At 44.8% G+C, this 23,994-nt stretch overlaps 1 protein-coding gene and 1 pseudogene across 1 annotated transcript in view; one reads left to right on the forward strand and one right to left on the reverse strand.

The window, feature by feature from the left end:
• The first annotated feature begins 3,135 nt into the window (after positions 1-3,135).
• Positions 3,136-23,994, forward strand: part of GAD2 (glutamate decarboxylase 2) — an 84,952-nt gene continuing 64,093 nt past the window's right edge. Inside the window, exons 1-7 of the mRNA XM_042948376.1 lie at positions 3,136-3,211; positions 3,916-3,975; positions 4,152-4,301; positions 5,284-5,517; positions 10,160-10,250; positions 10,804-10,916; positions 16,096-16,211. Coding sequence (XP_042804310.1) covers positions 3,136-3,211; positions 3,916-3,975; positions 4,152-4,301; positions 5,284-5,517; positions 10,160-10,250; positions 10,804-10,916; positions 16,096-16,211 — 840 coding nt within the window. The remainder of the gene's footprint in view (positions 3,212-3,915; positions 3,976-4,151; positions 4,302-5,283; positions 5,518-10,159; positions 10,251-10,803; positions 10,917-16,095; positions 16,212-23,994) is intronic.
• LOC122225513 lies at positions 13,786-14,192 on the reverse strand (annotated as a pseudogene).

Genomic DNA, 23,994 nt, shown 5'->3' on the forward strand with positions numbered 1-23,994 from the left:
GTCCGGCCCTTCGGTTCTGGATTGGGAGGCAGTAGGCTCCCTCCCTAAACTCCCCACCCACTTTTTAAGTGAGATTAAAGGAATGGGAAACGCTTAGTGAAAGGTTTCAGTGTTTTTATTTCTCCTTTCCTTTTGTGTTTCTTTGTTTTCTCTTTTTCTTTCTCCCTTTTTTTACATCTCCTTTTCTTTCTTTCTTTTTTTTTTTTTTTTTCCTTTTTTTCTTTTTTTCTTTCTGTCCTTCGACATTTAGGCACTGGGAAGACACAAGGGAAAAATTGTACCAGACATTCTTCACTGGTAGGCCTGCAATGCGATCTCTGGGTAAACCACGGACAAGAAATAGGTCAACCGAGGAAACCTGCCCGGGAGGGTATCCTCTGGAGCCTGGGTTTATCCCCCCACCCCCACCCCAACCCACCCCCTATTTGAGGAAGAGGCTGCGAAAGCTTTTCCCCTGAACGCTGGCTGCCTCCCCTTCCCATTCGGTGGCTGCCTCCTTTGTGAACTAATGACTGTAATTATTACCTCCCCGAGCTCTTTTGTTATCTCCAACGCCAAACCCAAGAGTGGGGGGAGTGGGCTCCTTTGCGAAATGAAAGTCTTTATGAAGCAAATTGCCGTCTAGGGAGGGACCACGTTAAGGAAAGACAAATCAGATCCCTGAGTGCATTTGAAGTAGGGTGTGTTAAATAAAAAAATGTAAATACCACCATTAGATTCAAAGTACTCCAGAGCTGCGGGATTTAATTGAGTTTAAACAGCAGGATTTTAAGTCTCGTTAGAAAAAAAAAAAAAGTTAAATCCAGGTGTTGTGGTTTCTACCCGCCTTGTATTTTAATCCGTTTCTTCCTTGAAGATTTGTGTTTTGAACGCTTGTTTTAAAGAATCTTTATGTTTTCGACCACTTATCCATAGCAGAATAGTTCTGCAACCCCAGCCTGGTGGGTTGAAGCAAAACATTAGCAGGATTTGGTGTGGATTTAAACAAAGAACTAGTCTCTCCGACTCGCATCTGCGCTGCTGGAGCGAGAGCTGCGGAGCTTCCCCGCCCGTGCGCATACGGCCGAACCAGGAAGGCTTTACACCCTGGCGTTGTTACCTGGGTCCACTGAAGCCAAGGGTGCCGGACGGAGGGGCCAGACTGAGACCGGGGTTCACGCCCACCAAGCACTGGCAGCCGGATTCAGGCTTCTCAACACCCAGGGCTTTGCGCCAAGCCTACCGCAGGACCTGGCCAGCGCCCTTCCCAGACACCGCTCCGAGGCCGCGATGTAGATCCTACTACTCCTCCCGGCTCGAGCACGTGAGAAGACAAAGCTTCATGGAAATAATTTACCAGGCCCCCGCGGGTCCGGGGACACAGGATTTGGGCTTGTATGCGGCCACCTTGGGCCCCACGACGCCCTTAAGTGAGGGTCGAGGGGAGGGAGCCAAGACTGAGGATGAGTCTCTGCTTCGACAGCAGCTTTAATAACTTGACTCAGGAAGTCAGAGAAATAAGGGCTTATGAACAGAGTGGAAATGAATAACGCTCGCCCAAGGGAATGCACGCGGCAGAAGGCGGGATGCAACCCTTCCCCACCAGGGTCTTCCTCGCACTCTCTCTGAGAGCCCAGGAGCCCGCAAGGTGTACTTGACTCTGACCTCCGCTATCAAGGGGAAGCAACGCAAACTCAACGCGGCCCAAACTCTCAGGACGCCTTCCCTTTGTTTAACAGCTTTTAGAGAAAGGATATTGTAAGAGAGGAGAGATTCTGACTTTCTAGGGAAAGAAGAAAGCCCTTCTCACCAGGCCTCAGAAAGAGTGAATCTCGCCCTCCCCCCACCTCCAATTGCCCGGTATCATTTAGATTTTCGGAGGTGGGATGGACAGATCATTGATTTGAGACCCGCTGACTCGAGGGCCCAGCAGGCGATGCCTTCTTTCCGCCTCGGATTTGGAAAGCTCAGATTGCCTAGTTGGAAACTCTATGCAGGTCTCCCACGCACATATCGATTCTGGTCACACGAAAGCAGCAAAACCTTCCACGCCTCCGCAGGCCAAGGTCACCAAACGACCCGATCCCATCCCCCATCAGCCGTCAATGCTGACGACGCTAGTTGCTCTCCCTCGTTCCCCTCCAAGAAGTTTCCATTCCTTTTATTATTTTTTCCCCCAACCCGAGGTCCTCGGTGATAGGCTCCTGCATGGATTTTAATTGCCTCAATCAGCAGTCTTTCTCCCATCAGTCAGTCAGATCCTGGACGGTGGGCCCGGCGACTGCGCTCTCCGAAGCACAGGAATGACGCGCTCCGGACCGCCGCGCGGCTCAGTAGGAAGGAGTCAGTCTAGCCTAAGGAGCCGAAATGGGCCCTTCAGTACGTAGGCGCCCTTCCCCCACCGTCCCCTCCCCAAGCTCACGAACCGCTCGTGATTCCAGCCCAGCCGCCGAGGCTCTCGAGGTCACAGCGACCTCAGCACCGTCTTGCAGGAAGGCGGCGCGGAAATCGTGCCTCCTTCCCGGCAGCAGGAGCCAGACCTCAAACAATACGCCAATCGATGCTTCTATGAGACTCATCGGGCCACCCTCTCCGCCTCGCTGAAGCCAGCGCGCAGGCAGCAGCGTTAGCACTCTGGACAGCGCACCCGGGCCCGCGGGGACTGCCCGCCTGCCCCCAGCCTCGCGCTCCCCAGGGGCTCGCCCGCACGCCTCCCACCCACACGCTCTGACTCCAGTGCGTTCGCGCTGTCTGCCTCGCATCCTCCCTCTCCCATTTTTTTCTCTCTGCCGCCCCCTCATCCATCCGGGTTGGACTCCTTCTCCTTCAAATGCAGTCGGGTGCTCGGCGCTTTCCCATACCCTGGCTGCGCGGACCCTTTGGTCTCCTTCCCTATTCAACCTCAGCTTTCAGAGAGTTGCCACGTCTCTAAACCCTAATCTCCCCCCCCCCCCCCCACACACACACACACACGCACACACACGCACGTTTCCTGTCCCAGTGTGACACCCACCCTCTGCCGCACGGCTGCGCGGGTCCCCGCGCGGTGCCCTCCTCCCGCCACACTCACGCACGCACGCGCGCTCAGGGCCGAGCCGAGGGCAGCTTGCTGACAGTTCGCACTCGGAGGCGACTTGCTCCAGTCTCACGGCGCTGATGGCAACTCCAGGCTCAGGCTTTTGGTCCTTCGGGTCTGAAGATGGCTCCGGGGATCCCGAGAACCCCGGCACAGGTAGGGATACCGGGGCCTGCAGCAGGCGAGCTTTGCGGGTGGACTGGGGTTTGCGGGGCTAGGGAAGACGGGAGCGGTTTATCCACCTGCAACAGGAAACTTGGGACACTTCACCCTGCTCTCGGTGTAGATCCCTGATGGCCCAAGAGACCAAAACCCCACGGGCCCTTATCCCTTGGAAAGACACCCAAAGAATCACAAGCCCTTTTCAATGAAGTCTGGGAGAGCTCCCCAAACACAGACCCGTCCCCTCGACACCGAATTCCGTGGGCCTGGGGCACTGCCACCATCTTGGTGTCTGGACCCTGTAGAGGGATAGAGTGGCTGTGGGAAAAGGAAAAATAAATGGAAAAGAGAATTCTTGGTCTGGAAGGAGAGCCAACGGACAGCTTCGGTATCTAGGAAAACTCGCCGGACCAAGGCAGGAAAGGGGAGTTTGGCCGAACCTATTGGCACCTGGAAGGCAAGTGTAAAAGGGCTGAAGTATGGGCTTCTCTTGGAAACAAATCAGCGACCCTAAGGTCGGGCTGGGCCGGGCCACCAGGCTCCCGCACCTCTCCTGCACCCGCCCTTTGTGCGGAGCCCCAGGCAGCCCCTTTCCGGACCCCGGGCTTATTGCCGTTGTTCCCACAGAACGAAATTTCACACGTCCGTCTGCTGTTGTCTTTCTGACTCGCTGTCCTCCTGCCTGTCTTTCCTTGCAGCGAGAGCCTGGTGTCAGGTGGCCCAGAAGTTCACGGGCGGCATCGGAAACAAGCTGTGCGGTGAGTGCAAGTGCCGGGGGAGGGAATCGGACAAGGCCAGTCCCGCGGGGGCAATGTCACCTTCTCACCTCTGCATCCCCAACAGCGGAGTGGAGGTTTCCTGGCTGGGAGTGGGCAGGGGCGATGCAGCCGGGCCAGGCGGGCGGCTGACCAACGCGCTCCCTGTCCTTGCCTAGCCCTGCTCTACGGGGATTCAGAGAAGCCGGCAGAGAGTGGAGGGAGCCAGCCCGCGCGGGCCACCTCCCGGAAGGCCACCTGTGCCTGTAACCAGAAGCCTTGCAGCTGCCCCAAAGCGGATGTCAACTATGCGTTTCTACACGCAACAGGTAAAGGCGCCTCGCGGGGCCCCCGAATACCACGGCCCCTGGCTCGGTCCCACCCACCGCAGCCAGAAGGGACTCAGTGCCAGGGGCCTGACCCGAGGCGTGGAGAGGCAGGGAAGGGGCGGACTTCGCAAGAATCTTCAGCTGAAAGCGAGATACGACGGGCCTGAACCCAAACCCGGCCTCTACGTGGCGCTGGGCGCGGGCGTTACGAGGGGATTCTAGAGCCGCGGCGTTCATGCTCCAGTGCTGCCTTCGGGTCTGCGGCTGGCAGAGGCCCCCTCGAGCGCTGGACCTCGAGGTCGGCTTCTTGGTGCGACTGAAACCGATAGGACTTCGTTTCCCGTTCGGAATTGCTGAGACTTTCTAGGTCTTTAGATCGAAAGAGTAATTCGTAGCTGCAGTTTCACAGGGGAACTATTCTATTCAGGTGAGACCTGCGCAAGGTTTTAGTTCCTTGCGTTTACCCACCCAGTCACCTAAACATGCGCGCGCGCGCGCGCGCGCACACACACACACACACACACACACACACACAGACTTAGGAAATACCGAGCTAACGTAATAGGCCAGAGACCTTAACATTGCATGCTCCACTTTGTCTGAGTTGCCCAAAGGCATTCCTCAAACATTTCTGATGTGACGTATTTCCATAACCACTTAAGATGATTTACTCAGATACAACATTTAGGACAAACCCCTCTGCAATAGATGAATGGAGGCACACTCCTTTTTAAAAAAAGAAAGCAAATACGTCATGGGTTGAAATACAAGGATTAATTTGGGGTGTGGGAGAAATCGCAATTTCTCTTATTCCTTTATCGTTAAAAAATACCTCCCTTTTAAAGAAAATGCTCTGCGTTTCCTGAAGATTTTTTTTTTTAACACAAAATCTCTCAGGCCAAAGAGAAATTGCCGAATCAAGATCTTGCCTGGACATTTTCACGATAAAATTAAAATGTGACATTTTGATTCCATTCTTTAGACCTGCTGCCAGCCTGTGATGGAGAAAGGCCCACTTTGGCGTTTCTGCAAGATGTAATGGGCATTTTGCTTCAGTATGTGGTGAAAAGTTTCGACAGATCAACCAAAGTGATTGATTTTCATTACCCTAATGAGCTCCTGCAAGAGTATAACTGGGAATTGGCAGACCAACCACAAAATTTGGAGGAAATTTTGATGCATTGCCAAACGACTCTAAAATATGCAATAAAAACAGGTATTGTCCAATCAAAAATAATAAAGCTCTTTTTTCTTTTACAATTTTTATTTTTATATAAACATTTTTCTGTTTGATGGTGTTACTGGTATTTTCAAATTTGCAAAGTTATTTTCATCACTAAAAAAAGTCATTATTAGAACGATATAAAACAAAGAAAGGTACCCTTTACTATTAATGTTAATGCTTCTGAAGTTGATAACGTCAGAAACATTATAAATGTATTAAGTATAAATCATCAGATTTTACATTGCACGTATTGGGCCACGGAGATTAACCACTGATGTAGAAGCAACCATTTGTCAGCAGAGGCCAGTAGAAGTGACTCAAAATGGAGAAAGAAAGGGAATATGGAAATGGAAGCTCAAAAGGCATGATCCAAACAAAAGCCCAAATACTAGAGGAGTGCTTGTAATTTCCATGGCATAAGAATGGTCAGGCATTGGACAAACCATCCCATATAATCACTGAAACAGAGGGATAATATTTTGGCATTGTCTCAAATGTCCAGGACTTCATATTTGAACCCCAGGATTTCTCTATTTTTAAAGAAATGTACACAAAAGAAAACACAATACAAACTAGCATAACAATTCAGCCATGTTATATAAGGATGTGTGCTTCTCAGCCATTCCGTATATAAAAAAAGAAAGTGGGTGGGGGAGGGGAATCAGATATCCTTATTTTAAAATGTATTTTGTATTTATTGCTTTTTCACAGTATTCTTCACACTTTATCCATTTTGTAGTCCCAGGTGTAATGTTTATTTGGGCACGTTCTAAGCTTTCATTTTGTCTACACAAAGTCGCTAGTCATCTCTCCCAATCGTGATTACCCCTTCTCTTCCTGCATTGTCTCTAATCATGCTGATGCATGATGGCACTACACTTCATTAAAGCAATAAAAATAAGTACGAATGACTTTCAGGAGGGGAAGAATACCTTGTGGATCTAAATTGATATGTAACCTTAAAAAGCTCTGCTAGCAAATAAAAATGTCACATGAATATTAATTACCACAGGAACTTGATCTTTTTATGTTGCAAATTTTTTGGTTAATTAATTATTGGTGTTACTCTAATCAACAACAAACATTTTAAGAGTGTTTGCTGTGTGGCTTTAAGCTACTGTTTTTGTTTTTGTTTTTGTTTTTGCATTCGGTATACCAACTGAGAGGGAAAGTATGCAGAGAAGAAGCCTTGGGAAATCGATTTACCGTATTATTAGTATCTACTTTTGTGAGGCTGTAGACTTGGAACCAGATACTAGGGAAAGGAATTTAACCTGGTGATTTCTATCACACTCGGTCTGTGGGATATGAATTTTGAAGGCTTATTAGGTCTCATTCTCAGTTATGTTCACAGAGAATCCACAGAATGTGTATATACTAGGCATTAAAAATGTTCCTCTTCCCAGCTTTTTATGTATCTGCAGGTGCAAATATGAATAGTGCTTTTAATTCATTTTTGGTTGACCTATTCCCTAACCTAATATTTAAATATCTTAATAGTAGGCTGCTCCCTATTATTTTTATTGCTACCAAACCAAAACGTACCTATAAAAGTGTTTTACATCTTCATCCTTAAAAGCTGGTGATGTCTGAAAAGCAATTTAAAGAGTTAAGACCATGGGGATTGCAAATCAGTGAAAGTCATCATTCGGTCAATGTTACAGTTAGTGTCAGGAGAAGATGGACCAATTCAATATTTAGATTTTGCCATAATGCTTTTGAAACTGTTGGTCAAGTGGAGATCTAATGCATTTAAAGTTCAGAGGAAAATATGATGAAGTTGAATTTCTAAGCATCAATATCAATAATTACTTATAGCAGATGTAGTCTTCTGGTCTTCCCATTTCACTCCCAAATAGAATTTCAAAGAATTAACACTGGTCACCTCCTCTTTTTTTGACTTGCAAATTTACAGGTTTTTATGCTATACCTGGTATTTGACAGCTAGTAATATTTAGGGTCTGTAAAATAGTTACCATCCCTATGACTGTTAGGCATTTTAGTGTACCTCAGGAGATGCTTTTATAAAATATGTTATCACCTGCTTTCTACTGAGAGTCCTTAATCTAATTTCCACCTGGCCTCCAAGCATGGAGAGGCATGAGAGCCAGTGGGGAAATACTTTCAAATGAAGTCTTCATGTGTTTTTAAAATTACCCCTGTAGGAACTGTTGGAACAGAAAACTGAAAACTGCAGAGAATAATAGAATTCTGGAATAATTAAGATTTTCAGGGGTCATTGGAGGTGGTGGTGGTGGTTGGGGAGTGCAAGGGTTAATGTTGTCTTGAGTCTTTCTACGGAACCATCAGACAAAGAAATTGAAGCATCAATAAATGAGGCCGTCCTTGGGTGTGCGCTGCAGGTACCAGGAGAGCAGTTTGGACCGACTTTGGGGCCCTCCCCATCTGATTGTGGACGAGAGGGTTTGAGCTGCCTGGGGCCGGTGGCTCCCATAGCCTGCACATCCTTCCCAGCTGGAGCATTCCAGAGGCGCCAGCAGCTCTAATCTCACATTCCCCCCTCACTGCCTCCCTGGCTGCGACTGCGTGTGGCCACCGATTCCGGGCCGGTGGGGGTGGTGGCAGCCGCGGAAGGCATGCACAGGGACAGCTGGCAGCCTCCCAGGCGGTACTTTTACACCCTTTCTTTCCAAAAGCCCTGCCTGGATTGCCTAGCAGCCTTCAGGGGTCACAGGAAGAGAGCAAATAGAATATTTCTGTAGCATACTTCTGCAGAAATCAAGAGAACACGTTGTTCTAACCTGGCAAACTATCTCCTTCCATATTTTCACATCACTATCAATGAATGAAAATTTTGAGGAGGAGAGATTCAGGTGAAATGGGAGACCAAGGTCAAAAAAATATAGGAGAAAAGAGTCAAGCTTGAAACATCAAACTTGTTTCACAGTTTTCCAAAGGCAGTCATCAGGATGAATTGACCTTTTGATACCCTGGGAACCCACATGCACCTTGAAATTTCTCTCCATTTTATGCGGAGGTTTTCATGCCAAAGTTTCTAGAGAGTTAAACAGTGTGTGATAATGGACACCAGATTCATCCAGAAAATGCATATGAATTGGGAGAGTAGATTAATGGATTGATTTGCTAATCGTTATTATTTTCCTCACTTTAAAGAAATGGCTCAGGGAAAGAGAAAATGAAGGGGCATCCGGAGGGGAGAAGCGGCTGTGACTTCAGCTGTGAGCTTTAATGAAATGGGGAGTCAATGAGGCAGAGACAGGAGAGGGTTGTTCCAGACAGCGCCCAGCAGCAGCAAAGGGGCTTTCTCACTTTCTGCAGATGCATAAACTGACGGGGTCAGCTGCAGAGGGCCTGGTAAGGAGCGAAAAGGTAGAAGGGCACCGTGCCACAGGGAGGCAAAACAATGCTGGAGAATGAGTGAGAGCCACACAAATCCCAGTCTCTTTGAAATGTGCCCTTTCCCAGCCCCTATCTTTTCTCAGTGTCTAATTGTCTAGCCACATGCCCGTGGCTGATAAGGGAGCACTCCAGTACTAGAGATAAGCTCTGTGTTGACTTTTGTCCCTGCTTTCCTCATTGCCTTCCTTTATCTTGTTTTGCCCATACTGGCTGGAGAGACTGTCATCCCCAGGCTTCAGACAGATGTCCAATAAGTGGTGGATGCCTTTTTATCAGATGCTATTTCCATAATTGATAATCTTCCAAAATGTGGGCTGCCAAACAAATCGCAGATTTAGAGATAGGCTTTCATGGGGCAAGACAAGGAATGGAATTCTGACGAGATATTTACCACCACATTTTAAATAATGGCCTCAGGAGTATTTGGATGTCAACTCCTGTAGAGAGTTTTAGAGAAATCTAGAAGTTAATTAGATAAGCCTTGCTAATGGACTCATCCGTCCATTGAATATATCTTTACGTATCTTGTTGACAACACGGTGATGCTGACTGTATTCAGCTTTATTTTAAATCACAACTATGAAGAAGTTCTGTTGTTTATAATCAAATATTTGGACAGAAAAGAATTGACAAGAATTAGATTTGTCCATGCCATCTTTAGGCAATCATCACCTTTTGAATCCAGGGCAAATCATTCAACAGTGTCCTATTTTCTCATTTTTGCCTTGTCTTTTGTAATCATCAGCCATTTGTCACGGATATTATTATGAATGTTGGCATGCCTGGCGGATGTCATGGTATGACTGATTCCCAGAACAACTTCAACAACAAAAAAAGGATTTTCAGCAGCATGCATGCAAACAAGAATAGCTTTGGATTGTACTAGCATTTTAGTTTGCAAATACACTGAAGGGATGCTAGGAGGTAAACTAGCATCCACATGGCAAACCACATTTGTTATTTTTTTATAGGATAACGTTCAGAGGAAGATTTTTAGAGTGTGTTTTAAGAAACACCATAACCCAAAATAGTCTGTCTCATTACATGAAATGCTCCTTTGGGGTGTGTGTGTGTGTGTGTGTGTGTGTGCGCGCGCACACATGTGCACGCACACACACATGTTGGGTTTCTGAATACAGATTTCCTATTACTGAAGGATCTTTCAAGGTTCTTTAGCTAGAGAAATCATGTGTTTGAGAGGCATTTATTTTCACTTGGTGCAGTCCTGATTCTGGTATTCTGTTTCCTTCAGGGCATCCCAGGTACTTCAATCAACTTTCCACGGGACTAGATATGGTTGGATTAGCAGCAGACTGGCTGACATCAACAGCAAACACTAATATGTGAGTAGTTAATGTGTTTTGCTTAATCCAAGATAATTATTAGCGAGATTTCATAGTCTTTATTCAGCCTCTCCTGTGAAAATCTTTTTTTATCGATTAACTCCTAAAATAGGGATATCAACTTCAGAAGTATAGGGGTGTTCAATCTAACTGAAGTCCTGATACATCTTTCATGCAATCAAAGCTATACAACATTTTTCAAACACAAAAGGCACTTTTTTTGGCATTTGGGATTTATAATTATATATAATATGAAAGAGAAATGGGACCAGATGCTGTTTTTTTAAATAGAATTACTCGGCAATGTTTTTTGTTTATTCATTTGATAAGTGACCCTTAGGCATTAAGCCAATAATTGAAGCTCCTAACTTTAGGAATATAGGAAAATGAGCAGCCCTTTAGAAGATGTAATTTTCTGTCTGCTTAATGCTATAATCAAAACTTGGGTGAATGTAGGGCTTGAAAAAGGAAATATAGTAGTTCTATACGTGTTGTGACGATGAATTATTTCTTTGAGTTACATGCATAAAATGTGACCATTACTGCATTTCAGGTTCACCTATGAAATTGCTCCAGTATTTGTGCTCTTGGAATATGTCACGCTGAAAAAAATGAGAGAAATCATTGGCTGGCCTGGGGGCTCCGGCGATGGGATATTTTCTCCTGGTATGTGATATTTCAACCTTTCTTTGTGGTTTTTCTTCTGATATGCAATGCCTCATTATGAACCTAGGAACAATTAAATACCTAGTCTGTGTTTCTGCTTAGGTTAAATGAGTTATGTTGATCAAAAGAATGAGTGTGACTATACATGACCACTGAACATGCTTCCAAGCAACTACCTCATGCTTGAGCAATAGTTATTTGTGTTCAGAAAGAGAATGAACAGGGATGACATTTAGCCAGTACTCCTACTGTAATCCTACACAGAAGATGTATGGATCATGTGGAACAAAGGAATAAAGATTCCGAATAAGGGAATTCGCTCTCTGAAAGTTCCCACAATTAGTGAAAGGGTAGCCTCGTTTAATAAAGCATCCTGTTTCAGGATGCATTATGAGGCAGATCTCTGTAACAGAGCCTGTGTACCCTGTCCCTTTCAAGTAACAACCAGAGAAGCTGATTCATACTAATTTCAAGGAGGGTAGAGAGTGGCTTGGGAAACCATTTTTTTTTATTAACTTGTTTTATTTTTATTTTTTTTTAATTTACATCCAAATTAGTTAGCATATAGTGCGACAATGGTTTCAGGAGTAGATTCCTTAGTGCCTCTTACCCATTTAGCCCATCCCCCCTCCCACAACCCCTCCCGTAACCCTCAGTTTGTTCTCCATATTTATGAGTCTCTTCTGTTTTGTACCCCCCCCCCGTTTTATATTATATTTGTTTCTGGGAAATCATTTTTTTTTAATTTTTTTTTTTTGAGAGACAGAGAGATAAAGCATGAGCAGGGGAGGGGCAGAGAGAGAGGGAGACACAGAATCTGAAGCAGGCTCCAGGCTCTGAGCTGTCAGCACAGAGCCTGACGTAGGGCTTGAACTCATGAACTGCGAGCTCATGACCTGAGCCAAAGTTGGCCACTTAACCAACTGAACCACCCAGGCGCCCCTGGGAAACCATTTCTTAAAGCTGAAACAGAGGGTGATGATTTCTTCAAGAGGTTTCTTTTTCCTTCTTTATCATACCATTCAGTCTTTTCCATCCTACTTTTATCACCAGCCATTGGATTCTAAGCTCCATTATCTACACCTCTTCCAGCCAAGAGAATCAACCTGACACAAAAAGCTTTGCCCTTCATTCCAGATCTGTGTGTGACCTTGGTTTGATGCAGGAAGAAATAGAAGTTAGAAAGGCAATGGGGAGAGAGTCACTGACCCATGGAAAATAAACCTGGTGTGCAGACTGTCACCTAATCAGTGGCAGGAGAGGGTCATCAGAAGGGGGCATACACTCAGTACACTGAGATTGGCCCTGCTGGGGGGGTCAAAGCCACACCTGCCATTATGTCAGGCCCAGCAAAAGCCACATCAAGATGTCCCTGCAGCAAACCTGCCAAGACAAGTGGATGATGAGGAAGAGAGAAAATAAAGAACAGGTTGAAAGAAGAAATAAACAAGCAACAGAGGCCTCAAGGATAGGGCTTAAATTAAGCAGCTTTACCCACAAGCTCAGAGCTATTATATTTTATGATTTTAAAAATACCTCACAATTTTTCAGGTGCAGAAGGAAAACATGTTAGTTAAATGGAAGGGAAAATTAGCCTTCTTTTTTTTTTCATTGAACACCAGTTGTGATGAATTTTAAGCTAGCCTTTATTTTGTAGAGGACTTAGTTTTCCTTTGGAAAACCATTCCCTATTGAGGGAATTTTGTCATCATTCTCTGGAACTGATGCTCGTAAGGTATTTTTCATGAGGAATTAGGTAGTGTTCAGAGATCAACATCGTTTCTACCTCTATTCTCCTTCCTCTTATGAGGTTGGTGTGTGATTGAGAATCCTGGGCTCTCTTTTAACGGTCCCTGGGAGTGGGAAGAACAGTTGTTCCTGTTGACCCTGAAAAATTGGCTAAGGGGGCTTGGGCCAGGCCTAATTTAGCTGGTCTTGGAGCCCACCCACTCCAGAAAATATACACCCAGAGAAAGAATCCTCTTCCGCAGCTCTGCTAAGCCAGGTATGGACACCCCCATCACGGGACACCTGATCATTTGGTCAGTCTTTCTACGTGACCAAATGATCAAGTAAAAAGACTTAACCTTGATCATGAGGCTCCTTCCCTGGATGCTAAAGATCCATATGCTCCCATGCCAACATGGAAGCCACAGATGCCATATGCTAAATATAATGTAGACATTGCAGAATGGGAAGGGGTCAGAAGTAAAGGCCATTGGCAAACTGTTTCTGCCCTGCTTTCTACAAGCCATTACCGAGAGAGAGGGATTATAGCATCCTCACTTGCTAATGGATGCCTTTCTGGGTAGCATCCAGGCTCATTCCTGGGGTAAAGGGTCTTACAATTTAAAAGGTAGGAACAGGGAAAATCATACATCTTATGGGCCTGAGATCTGAAGGTCTTGTTGCCCAGGACTAAACACAAAGAGTTAGATCTGTGACTTGAATATATAACTCAGCTCAGTTTACCTTACACCTCCATCTATAACAACAGAGGATTTATGCTTCATGGAAAGTTCTTTGGGATGTCTAGAAGAAATCTGTTAATGTGATATCACATCTGGGAACCAAAGAGACCTGGCGTATTCCTCACTGCTCAGCAAGTCACAAAGGCTGAAGGAGAAGAAAGGGAAATCATGGCTTAGTCACAAACCTTTTCCTGTCTAACGGGATTTTCCTGATGTTTCAGAGCTTGTATTTGCATCCTTTCTCTGGAAGACGCATCCATCCTCCTGCCTGGGCTGCACAAAGCAGTCTGCTCTGTCTAGTGGCCCAGAATCCTCTTCCTTTCTCTCAGACCTACTGGATTTTTTTTCTTTTAGTTTTATGGTATTATTAACACTAATACGATGTGCACATAAGCAGTCTATTCATTTTCTTCGCTGTGCAGCCTGGCATCGGGGTTGGTGACTCTGAGGGCCAGCTGGGCTGCTCTTTCCACAACGGCTCTGTGGCTCTTGGAGGAGGCATTGTGAGCAATCTCTGCACAGTAAGATTTGTTGCACATCAGCCACAATTCAAGCTTCTTGATGCTGTGGACTAGGAACTTCTGGAACCACTGGCCAGCATGTGCTTTGTTTTCTTGTTGCTTCCATAGCCAACGTTGGCCATCAAGATCTGGCCCTTGAATCTTCTGCACATCCTGTTGTCAATGCCTCTAGGGTTCTGCCAGTTGTACTTAATTTTGACACATCAGTCTGACTGGTGCCTGATAAACTTCGTGGTCATCTTTTTAACAATCTTGGGCTTCACCAGAAGTCCGAAGGCAGCCATGATGCCAAGTAAGAGATGGCAGAGGACGAAGAGTAGGGATACTGGATCTTTAGAGAATAACTGAGTGGCAAAATGAGGAGTGGGAAAGCAAAGCTGGAAGCTTCTTGAGTAACTGTGCTGTGTGACACACTTTCTTTGTGTTCACCTTTCCCTTCTCCTTCTGGCCTCCTTTCTCCCCAGCCTCTCTGACAAGAACTAGGGCAGTGCTTCTCCCATGGAGGCTATTGTACCCCCAGGCAACACTTGGCAAAGAATGGAGAAGGTTTTTTTAAGTTTATTTATTTATTTATTTTGAAAGAGAGAGTGCACACATGCATGCAAGCAGGGAGGGGCAGAGGGGGAGAGAGAGAATCTCAAGCAGGTTCCACACTCAGCGCAGAGCTTGATGCAGGGCTCGATCTCACAACCGTTGAGATCGTGACCCGAGCCGAAATTAAGAGTCAGACGTTTAACCAACTGAGCCACCTAGGCACCCCGAGAAGTTTTTGATTGTCACAATTTGGTGGTGGGGTGTGTAGTGCTACCAGCACCTGGCAGGTAGTAACCAGAGATGCTGCCACATACATCCCCAGGGCACAGGACAGCCCCCACCACAAGCAGTTATCCAGCCAAAATACCATCAAGTGCCAAGATGGAGAAACCACACGCTAGAGTAGAATTTCCTTTAATAGCTGATCCCTTGCCCAGCAGCATCCTACGCACTCAGCCTTTCAGACAAGGAGTCTGTTCAGAGAAGGCCTGACCTGGATTTTGCTTGCCCTGTGTCTCTGGGGTTCAGAAGAGGTAGAAATTTCCCTTATTCTGACGGAGCACAGAGCCAGGATCTGGGTACTGACTGCTCTGTGCCAGCCTGCCTGCTTGCATCAGAGCCCAGGGTTCATGAGGCAAAAATTGTGGCCCTACGTGGGCCATTCATTTTGATATAAAGAGCCCTCTGCTCCTCAGCCACCCAAAGGGAAGGGAACTCAGGGCACCCACATCATGGCTGAGCCCGGTGTGTCTCCTATGGGGAAAGGAGGAGATAGTGCCTTCACTCTGCCACGTGGTATTACAGCTTCCATGCCAGCGTATCCATGTTCATGCACAACACTCTGTCTCTTGGTATAGCAGAAATCCTAAACTTTCCAACAATCTTGGGGAAAAGCTCCTTTGCTTGTCAAAGGAGACCTTACTTATATGATGTAAACATTATGGTATGAAATCCTTGACAATCTTAGAATGACACAAGAAAAGCAATGCAATGTGGACTTAAAATTCCCTTCGTTTTGTGTTTTTGCATCATTTTGAAATGAGATTTTGTTAGCTGTTACAGTTATATTTCTGTGATGTCTTTGGGAGGGAAGAACTGTTGTGGGGAAATTAACAGAAGAGTATGATGAGATGGGCTTGGATGTTTATCCTCATTCTGTAAGGATTATTGATTAACAGTCCACACTGTGAACTGCAACTGATTTTGTCTTGGTGCAAGTGCAAGGCATTGAATGAGTCGAAATGAAAAGAAATGGTTCTCCATCAGGATAGAAGTAGGATTTTCACAGAACTAATGAAGAATGACCACACTCACAAGGTGGGAAGGAAGGCAACAATTTCTCAGTTCTTAAGAACCGCTTCAAAGGACTCCCAGCAAGAGCAGAATCAATCGCCGTTCTCTTTAGCTGACAGATTTGGGGTGTGGAGGGGCGGCATCCAACCTGTGGTTGGGCCCAGTGCTCCTTTCTCTGGACCCTCTTAGCCTGAGGATTCAGTCTGAGTTTGAGGATTCAGTTCAAAGGAAAACCAATACGATGGCCTTCTCCTGTGTCCCAGGAGGATTCTGGGTCAGTGGAAATGAGGAATGTTTCTTGCATGTGAAATGATGTTGATAATAACTAGAAAAGGTAACTGTGTGTTGCTGTTACTTTAGGTGGCGCTATATCTAACATGTATGCCATGCTGATTGCACGCTTTAAGATGTTCCCAGAAGTCAAGGAGAAAGGAATGGCTGCTGTTCCCAGGCTCATTGCCTTCACATCCGAGCATGTACGTGTTTCTGTTCTTTCCAGGTTTAAGGTTTTCATCTGTAAAGCCCAAGTGGAAGGAGTCCTATTTGGAAACGCTTTATCCCCAGAGGTTCTCTTCCTAGAAGATACTTCTTGGGAGAGAATTTGGGGAGGGAGCAGCTGAATGGTACGATGGGGGAAGCCCTTTCTCTTTGAAATTTAGGAAAACCTTCATAGAGAAAGCAGAATGTTTTTACTTCTAGTTCCTACCCTTCATTTTTCTGTAGTAATGCTGTATGTTGGGGGAAGAGGGAGAGGAGAGGCCAGAGTGACTATGAGCTCATTTGGACAATTGATGCTGTGCCTACATAACTCAAAACTCCAGTATGTCCTATTGATACAATCTTTCTGTATGAAAATTCTGATCAGATAGTCTACCCTAATGGTGTCTTGAACCATTGAATGCTAGTCTTTGGGAGGCTGAATCAGAGATTTTTATCACTGTAGAGAAATGGCCTAGTGGTCATATCTCTCATATCTCATCTCTGGGTCAGTTCTGTCCCAGCCAATCACAGGCTCCTGTGCTCTGCTATGTAGTTGTCCAGGTGGGGTGCTGAGAGCTGGGTCTTTCAGCTGAATGCCACAGTGTGGTACTCCATATTCTTTCCATGGCTTTAGAAGAGTTAATGCCATTCTCCCTACTGTCGCAGGCACATTGAAAAAAGTGGCCCACCCTATTTACATAAGCTAAACAGCGTCAGTCTGTTAGGCCTCCAGCTTACTCTCCTGTGCAGAGATGGGGCCACACACAAGCTCAAAGCAGCTGTTTGAGCAAAATCTTGGTTCCAGATTCTCCCACCAATGGGCCCAGCAGCAAACCAGAGGCTGTTCTCAACAGGCATTAGTAAGCATTACCAGCCATGTAATTCCTGAGATTTTCCTTTCACAACCTCTTCCTCCAAGTAGCCTAAAGTTTGGGAAACAATTGCCTCAAGGAAGATCAAGAAGCCCTCTCATGGTGGGGGAAATAAAGAGATGGGGGTGGAAGAAGGGTCTATAGGGAAACTAGGGGCTCCTGTAAAGAGACATCAGTGGGGAGATGCAGGGAGTCATAGTAGGAGTCAAGGCACATCTCCTATGGAGCTTTTCTTTTTCTTCTTTAAGTGGTGTGTGTGTGTGTGTGTGTGTGTGTGTGTGTGTGTGTGTGTGTGTGTGTTCATAATAAGGAAACAAAGGGCAAGTACGACTGGAAGCCAGTGAATACAATTCACAATTATAGCAGTGGCCATGGAATCAAAGGAAACTAGTGATTTATGTTAACAAATGATCTTTAGCATCTTGTTTTTAATCATGTTTTAGTATTTTGTTTTGCCCTTCCTCAATTTACAGAGGTCAAATTTAGCAGAGAAGTCCACAGCCTCAAATTACCTGGTGTTTTACTTCCTATTGCTGCTAAAACAAATTACCACAAACTTAATGGATTAAGCCAACATAAATTTATTATCTTATAGTCCTGAAGGTCAGAAATCTATGGGTCAGGTAACACTGTGTTCCTTCTGGAGACCATAAGGGAAAAATCCGTTTCCTTGCCTTTTCCAGTTTCTAGAGGCCAGCTGCCTTCCTTGGTTCATGGACACTTCTTCCAACTTCAAAACCAGTAAAACATCTTCAAATCTCTCTCTTCTTCTCTCTCACTCTCTCTCTCTGACCTGTGCTTTTGTCACCATATCACCTTCCCTCACTCTGACTCTCTCTTCTTTCCCTTATAAAGACCCTTGTGATGACATTGGGCCCACCCAAATAACCCAGGACAATTTCCTATCTCAAGACTCTTAGTTAAGTCACATCTACAAAGTTCCTTTTGCCATGTAAGGTAACATATTCTTAAGTTTTAGGGATTAGGATGTGGACATCTATTCAGGGAGGGCATATTCAACCTGTTAAGCCTAGTACCCCACCATGAGATAATTTTCATTTCTCAACTTGCCCACAGATAGAAAATCATGATATAATTTTTTCCAATTACTATTTCCCTATAGTATTGTGTCCCAAAATAGTTAAATGTTACTCTGGTCTCAGCCTCAAAAAATTCAAATGATCTTATATTGGGCATCTTTTTATTTTGGCTTCCATGCTGTTTGCACACCACAAAATGAGGTTGGTCGACCAGCAAGCTGTACTATGCTGTCTGGTGTCTGCATGAATTTCTTGGCTCAAGTTTCATGGAAATTGACTTAACCTTGCCCAGAAAACCCGGGTCATGTGGTGTAAGAATAATTTTGCTATGCCTTCTTTTTTTGATATTGCAAACTTAGAGTCTACTTCTTCACTTCTAAGCAAAAGAAAGGTGATTCAGCTGTACAATTACCATTCAATTTTTCCTCCTCCTTCTTTACCTCTATCCATGCATATAATTATGAAAGAACATTTGAATTATGAACCTTTCCTAAAATACCAATTGGTTCTAACTCTAGGCTTATTTTTTGACAAGATGAACTCTTTTTCTTTCTTTTTAAAAAAAACTTTTTAGCATTTATTTGTTTTTTGAGAGACAGAGCACAAACAGAGGAGGGACAGAGAGAGAGAGGGAGACATAGAATCCAAAGCAGGCTTTAGGCTCTGAACTGTCAGCACAGAGCCCAATGCGGGGCTCAAACCCATGAACTGTGAGATCATGACCTGAGCTGAAGTCAGACACTTAGCCAACCGAGACACCCAGGTGCCCCAGATGAGCTCTTTATCTAACGTATGATACCTTATATATGATAACTATTTGACAATTTCCAATACACTTGCAATATACATTAACTCATTTGACTCACACAACAATATCATAGGACAGGTAGAGCAAAGACTGTTATCAGCATTTTTTTTTTTTTAATTTTTAACGTTCATTTATTTTTGAGACAGAGAGAGACAGAGCATGAACGGGGGAGGGTCAGAGAGAGGGAGACACAGAATCTGAAACAGGCTCCAGGCTCTGAGTGGTCAGCACAGAGCCCGACGCGGGGCTCGAACTCACGGACCGTGAGATCATGACCTGAGCCAAAGTCGGACGCTTAACCGACTGAGCCACCCAGGCGCCCCTAGCATTTTTTAAATGAAGAGGCTGCAAGTAGAGTCAGGAGCCCCCAGGTCAGTGAGCTATCCCTGTCCCAACTACCAGTGTAGAAACCAGATTAAAATATTCAGCAACAACATTTTGTATGCCATATCTCATCAATTAATTTAATATTTTATACTTTCCCAAATAAAATTTCCACCAAGTGCTTTTTCTTAATGTGAATGTGATGCTAAATTGTTACTGCCCCTACCAAAACAAAAAATACCCTGCAACCTTCCTTATTATCTCATAGACCTGGGCTGGAGGGGACTTTCAGAGTTCACTTAAGGCACTCCTATGTCTTATTGAACTCTTGATCCAAACCATTCTGTTCAGATAAGCCCTTAAAAGTGAGCCCTACCCTTGAAGCTCCAGGTTGAGAGGTAATGTGACCCCTATATCTACTTCTTTTGGGCTTTAAACCTCAGGGCCATTCCATCCCATTCATCACTTAGTATAGTTCCTTCCAGCTTCGGGCCAGGGCCAGGCCGTATATTCCCTTCATCTTTTCAGGTTTTACAATCACCTTGTCTCCACCAGCCCCAGAAATAGATCCCCACAGGCTGAAGACAGAAGATTACCAAGTCATGTCTCAAATGCCTTTTTTTTTTTCCAGGCCAAACAATTTCCATCTTTGCATGGAAGTTCTTTCCTGAGTCCCTTACCTGCAGGGAGAAAGGATGAGTAGAAGAGCTGCTTTGTGGATCCCTAGGGGCGGGGGTGGGGGGTAGGACAATGGCTATGGCAGAAGCTGCTTTAAGTATTATCTTTCTTCATGTTATTTGAGAGTTTCCAAGGCCCAAGACTTTTGGAGACTTAAATGAGAGCCTTATAAAGCAGTCACCATGGGGTGCCTGGGTGGCTCAGTCAGTTAAACATCCAACTTTAGCTCAGGTCATAATCTCATAGTTCGTGAGTTCAAGCTCCACATTGGGCTCTCCACCATCAACCTAGAGCTCACTCCAGATCCTCTCTCTCCCTTTCTCTCTGCCCCTCCCCTACTCACTCTCTCTCTCTCTGTCTCAAAAATAAAATAAACATTTAAAAAAAAAAAAGCAGTCACCTCAGCTCCTGTAATGTAGGAAACTCTATATAAATGTTAGGTAACTTAAAAAAAAAAAAAAAACTATTTGTAGATGAGGAAACCAAGTCCCAGAGGTGATAGATGCTTTGCCCAGGGTTTCACAGCCAGTCAATGACAGAGTCAGATCTAGAGTATCAGTTTCCTGATAATCCCAGTACCAGTCTTTCAAATACTGGGTTGGGTGATCTCTACACCACTCTAGCTGGCTGCTCTAAATTCACGTGGTAGCATCCTTTCTGAAATCCTGTTTTCCCCATGTTAGTTCTTCTAGTGCTAATATAATTTTCTAATCTATTGAGCCAGTTACTGACTTTTCTTCTAGTCTGAGCGCTGAGTTTAAAACTTGGACCTGTGTAGAGCTATAGGGATAGAAATGACATTAAGAAAGTCTTCCAGCATCCAACCAGAAACATCACACATTGAGGAAGGGAAGGGTCATCTTTTGTTTTCTAAATGATCCACACTGTCTCACTCTTTTGTGACCCACAGAGCTACCCGTCTCTTTTCTGGATGCCAACCCAGACTAGAATTTTCCCATGCTGATAAGGAGGGCAAGCTATTAAATTTTTGTTTGTCCAAATCCAACTGTTTTCTTGAAATTTTGAACAGGGCTGAATTAAACAAATAATATTGCTATGAAGAACATTAGAAGAAGTAAATATATCCACATAATTGAAATAAGAGATAGCACATAAGCAAAGAGTTCTAAGATTATTTTCCTCCACAATATGGAATCACAAAATCTCAGAATTGGAAAGGATCTTAAAGATTGGCTGGTTCAATATTCATCCTTTGCTGAAATCTCATCGTTGTCACCAAATCTTCAGTGATAGAAAAGCTTGGCAAAAATTAATCTGATGAGTTTTAGGTCCTTTCTTAAAAGTAGGTTTAGAGGGAAGTTAAGACTCTAGCTCAATAATTTATATCTCTAGCTCTGAATCCTTTGAAAGCCCAAAATGTGAGCTTCATTCCAAATTTCTCTTATTTCCTTGTGTGCAACAAGCTCTTCCAGAAAGAATTTCAGTGGAACAGCATAATTGCATTTAGGAAAACTGTTCTTCAAATCAGATTACAGGTACTGGGATCTTTTACGCAATGGGCACAACTCACTCCACTCTTTACAACTAGTCACCAGTGTTCTGCAGAGCCCCCTCTTGGCCTCAGCCCACTTTGGGAGGGAGATGATTCTCATAATTGTTTAGAAAAATGGTTTTCACATAAAAACACTATAGGAGAGGCCTCAATTCAAAAAATAGATGTCCTTTATGTTTAAAAAAAAAACTAAAGGTGACCCAGGCAGCTTGGAAACAGACAGCTCCCATGTAATGCTCCCATTAGAAGCTTCACCTGACAGAACTTCAGGAAGTGAAACTGTGAGCTAAAACCAGTTTACCTTTAGCCTCTGCATTCCTACTTCCTATTCATTTCAGGGCCATCATCACCCCTGTGTCATTTTCTCCCTCTACTCAATCCCATGAAAACCTACTCTCAAGAAAGAGCCTGAGAGCCCTGTAAATGATTCGTAAAACCTAAGTGCCTCTCCTGGGGTATTTCCGTTGCAATAGGAGACAAAAGAAGGGGTCAGCAAGGCACAGGGCACCATGGGGCAGTGGGATGTTTTCTTTATACCTTCCTTCATTCACTCAGTGCAATATGTGCCAGGCAATGCCTCAGGTACTGGGGAGGCAACAGTGAACAGAACAGACCCAGTGCCTGCTCTCAGGGAGCATATATTGTACTGTGGGGGAAGGAAAGGACAGGGGTCCGGAGGGGATAGTCACACTTCTCAGTGCCCCAGAGACCACACTGAGTGATCACTGTAAGGGAATACATGCTCAGTGCTGATGTTCACATTTGTCACCAGCTGTCATCCTTGGATCTCTTTTCATGTCAACTGAATCTCGATACATATTATTCTTTTCTTTTAGCACTTACTTAGAGCAAAAGCTCACAATGGGTGACTTTACACTGTAGAACTATAAGTGATAAGGTACCAGCTTCCCGGAGGTGCCTTGTATGCAGATCCATATCACATCAGAATCACATGGAGTCTCTGAGAATGTGGTTGGGTGATCCCCTATCCTCCAAATCATTATAATTAGAAATCAATGAGGTGGTCTCACAGAGTACAAGCTTCTTTGTAAATCAGATGATTTAGAAAGTAGGATGCTCTTTTAAGGCCACTTGATGAGTAGAAGCAAGGACAAGGACCCAGTCTAAGGCAGAAAAGGCTATCATTTTCATCAAATCTCAGGATGTATAGGGGCAAACCAGTAGGTGTATGGGAGGAGTGTGGAGAAAAAGGAGGACAAGGGAAAGACTGTTGCTCCTATAATTGCTGAGCGGGGAGCGGTGTCCAAAACATGCAGAGGGGTCAACGAAGCAGATTTCACCTCTTTTGTACGTTGGGCTTCACGACATATTTGTTGGGGGTCCTGCTATGTAAGGCCCCCCATCCACCTCTGTTTGGTGTTCCTCCAAACATGCTTCATTCACTCCACTCACAAAGGGGTTCAAGTCCAAGGACAATGAATAGACCTTAGAGATAGAAGATAGAGCTTTTGACAGAATGTCAGAAGAGTCAAGAACTGACATTTCCAACCTAGTGTGTCCTTTTTCTTTCCTTGTTTGAAGTTTTGAGTTGCTTCTTCCCAAAATGGCTGATCTGGCTATCAGGGCCTACAGCAGCTTCCTGCTTGGGAAGGACCCCATCTTGGGCCCTTTGGGATGGATGTCAGGAAGATCTCTGGACTTGCTTTTAGAATGAGCTTTAGATTAGAGGTGTTGGGGTCTATTTAGGCCACCATCATCTGGCCCCAATCACCAAAGCCACACCTCAATATTGGGATTTGTGGCCAGAGATTTGTGTCAATAAATAGTAGACATTTTTCTGGACTTGTTCTCTAAGCATATGGTCAAATTTGATAAATCCGTGTTAACTATATACTATAGCTAAGTCCTTGCCCTCATGTAACCTGTGTTCTAGTAGGGGACAGATAGTAAACTAATAAATATTTGCTTTAATGCCACATGCTGACAAGAGAATGGGGCAGTAGTGGGCTGTTTTACAAGATGCTCATAAAAGGTCTTTGTGGAGGTGATATATAGCAGAGACCTACATCGAATGAGGGAGGGAGCCATATAAATGTCTGAGGGAAGGATTGCCCAAGAAATGGAATGGCAAGTACAAAGGCTGAGAGGCAAGAACAAGCTTCGTGAGCGCACAGAAGACTAAGAAGACCAGTGCTAGCAGTAGAAAGAGCAAGAGGAGGCAAGGCAGGTGATGAAATAGGGGAGGTAGCAGGGGACTGAGGGCCGTTTTAAAAATCTTTGTGTCCGTGAGCTTAGCAGAAGCTTTCCCTGAGGCCCCGTGGTCCACTAAGTAGTTGAATCTGAGTCTCCGTTAAAAATTTGGATGTGACCAACAATGGCTTGACATAGTTATAATCAGGTTTCCAAGCTGCTTATCTAAATTGTAATAGAGGGAGAGAAACCAGCATGTCAAGAGACTGAAGTGGTTTGTCTCAGAGCTTTTCCCTATTCACCTTATTCTCCCACCATCCCTAAAGACAGAAAAGATTTATTGTCCCCATTACTGAAGGAAGGAGCTGATGTGTACCCTCTAGTCATAGGGCT

This window comes from Panthera leo, chromosome B4 (genome assembly GCF_018350215.1).
Source record: "Panthera leo isolate Ple1 chromosome B4, P.leo_Ple1_pat1.1, whole genome shotgun sequence".
NCBI classification, from domain to species: domain Eukaryota; kingdom Metazoa; phylum Chordata; class Mammalia; order Carnivora; family Felidae; genus Panthera; species Panthera leo.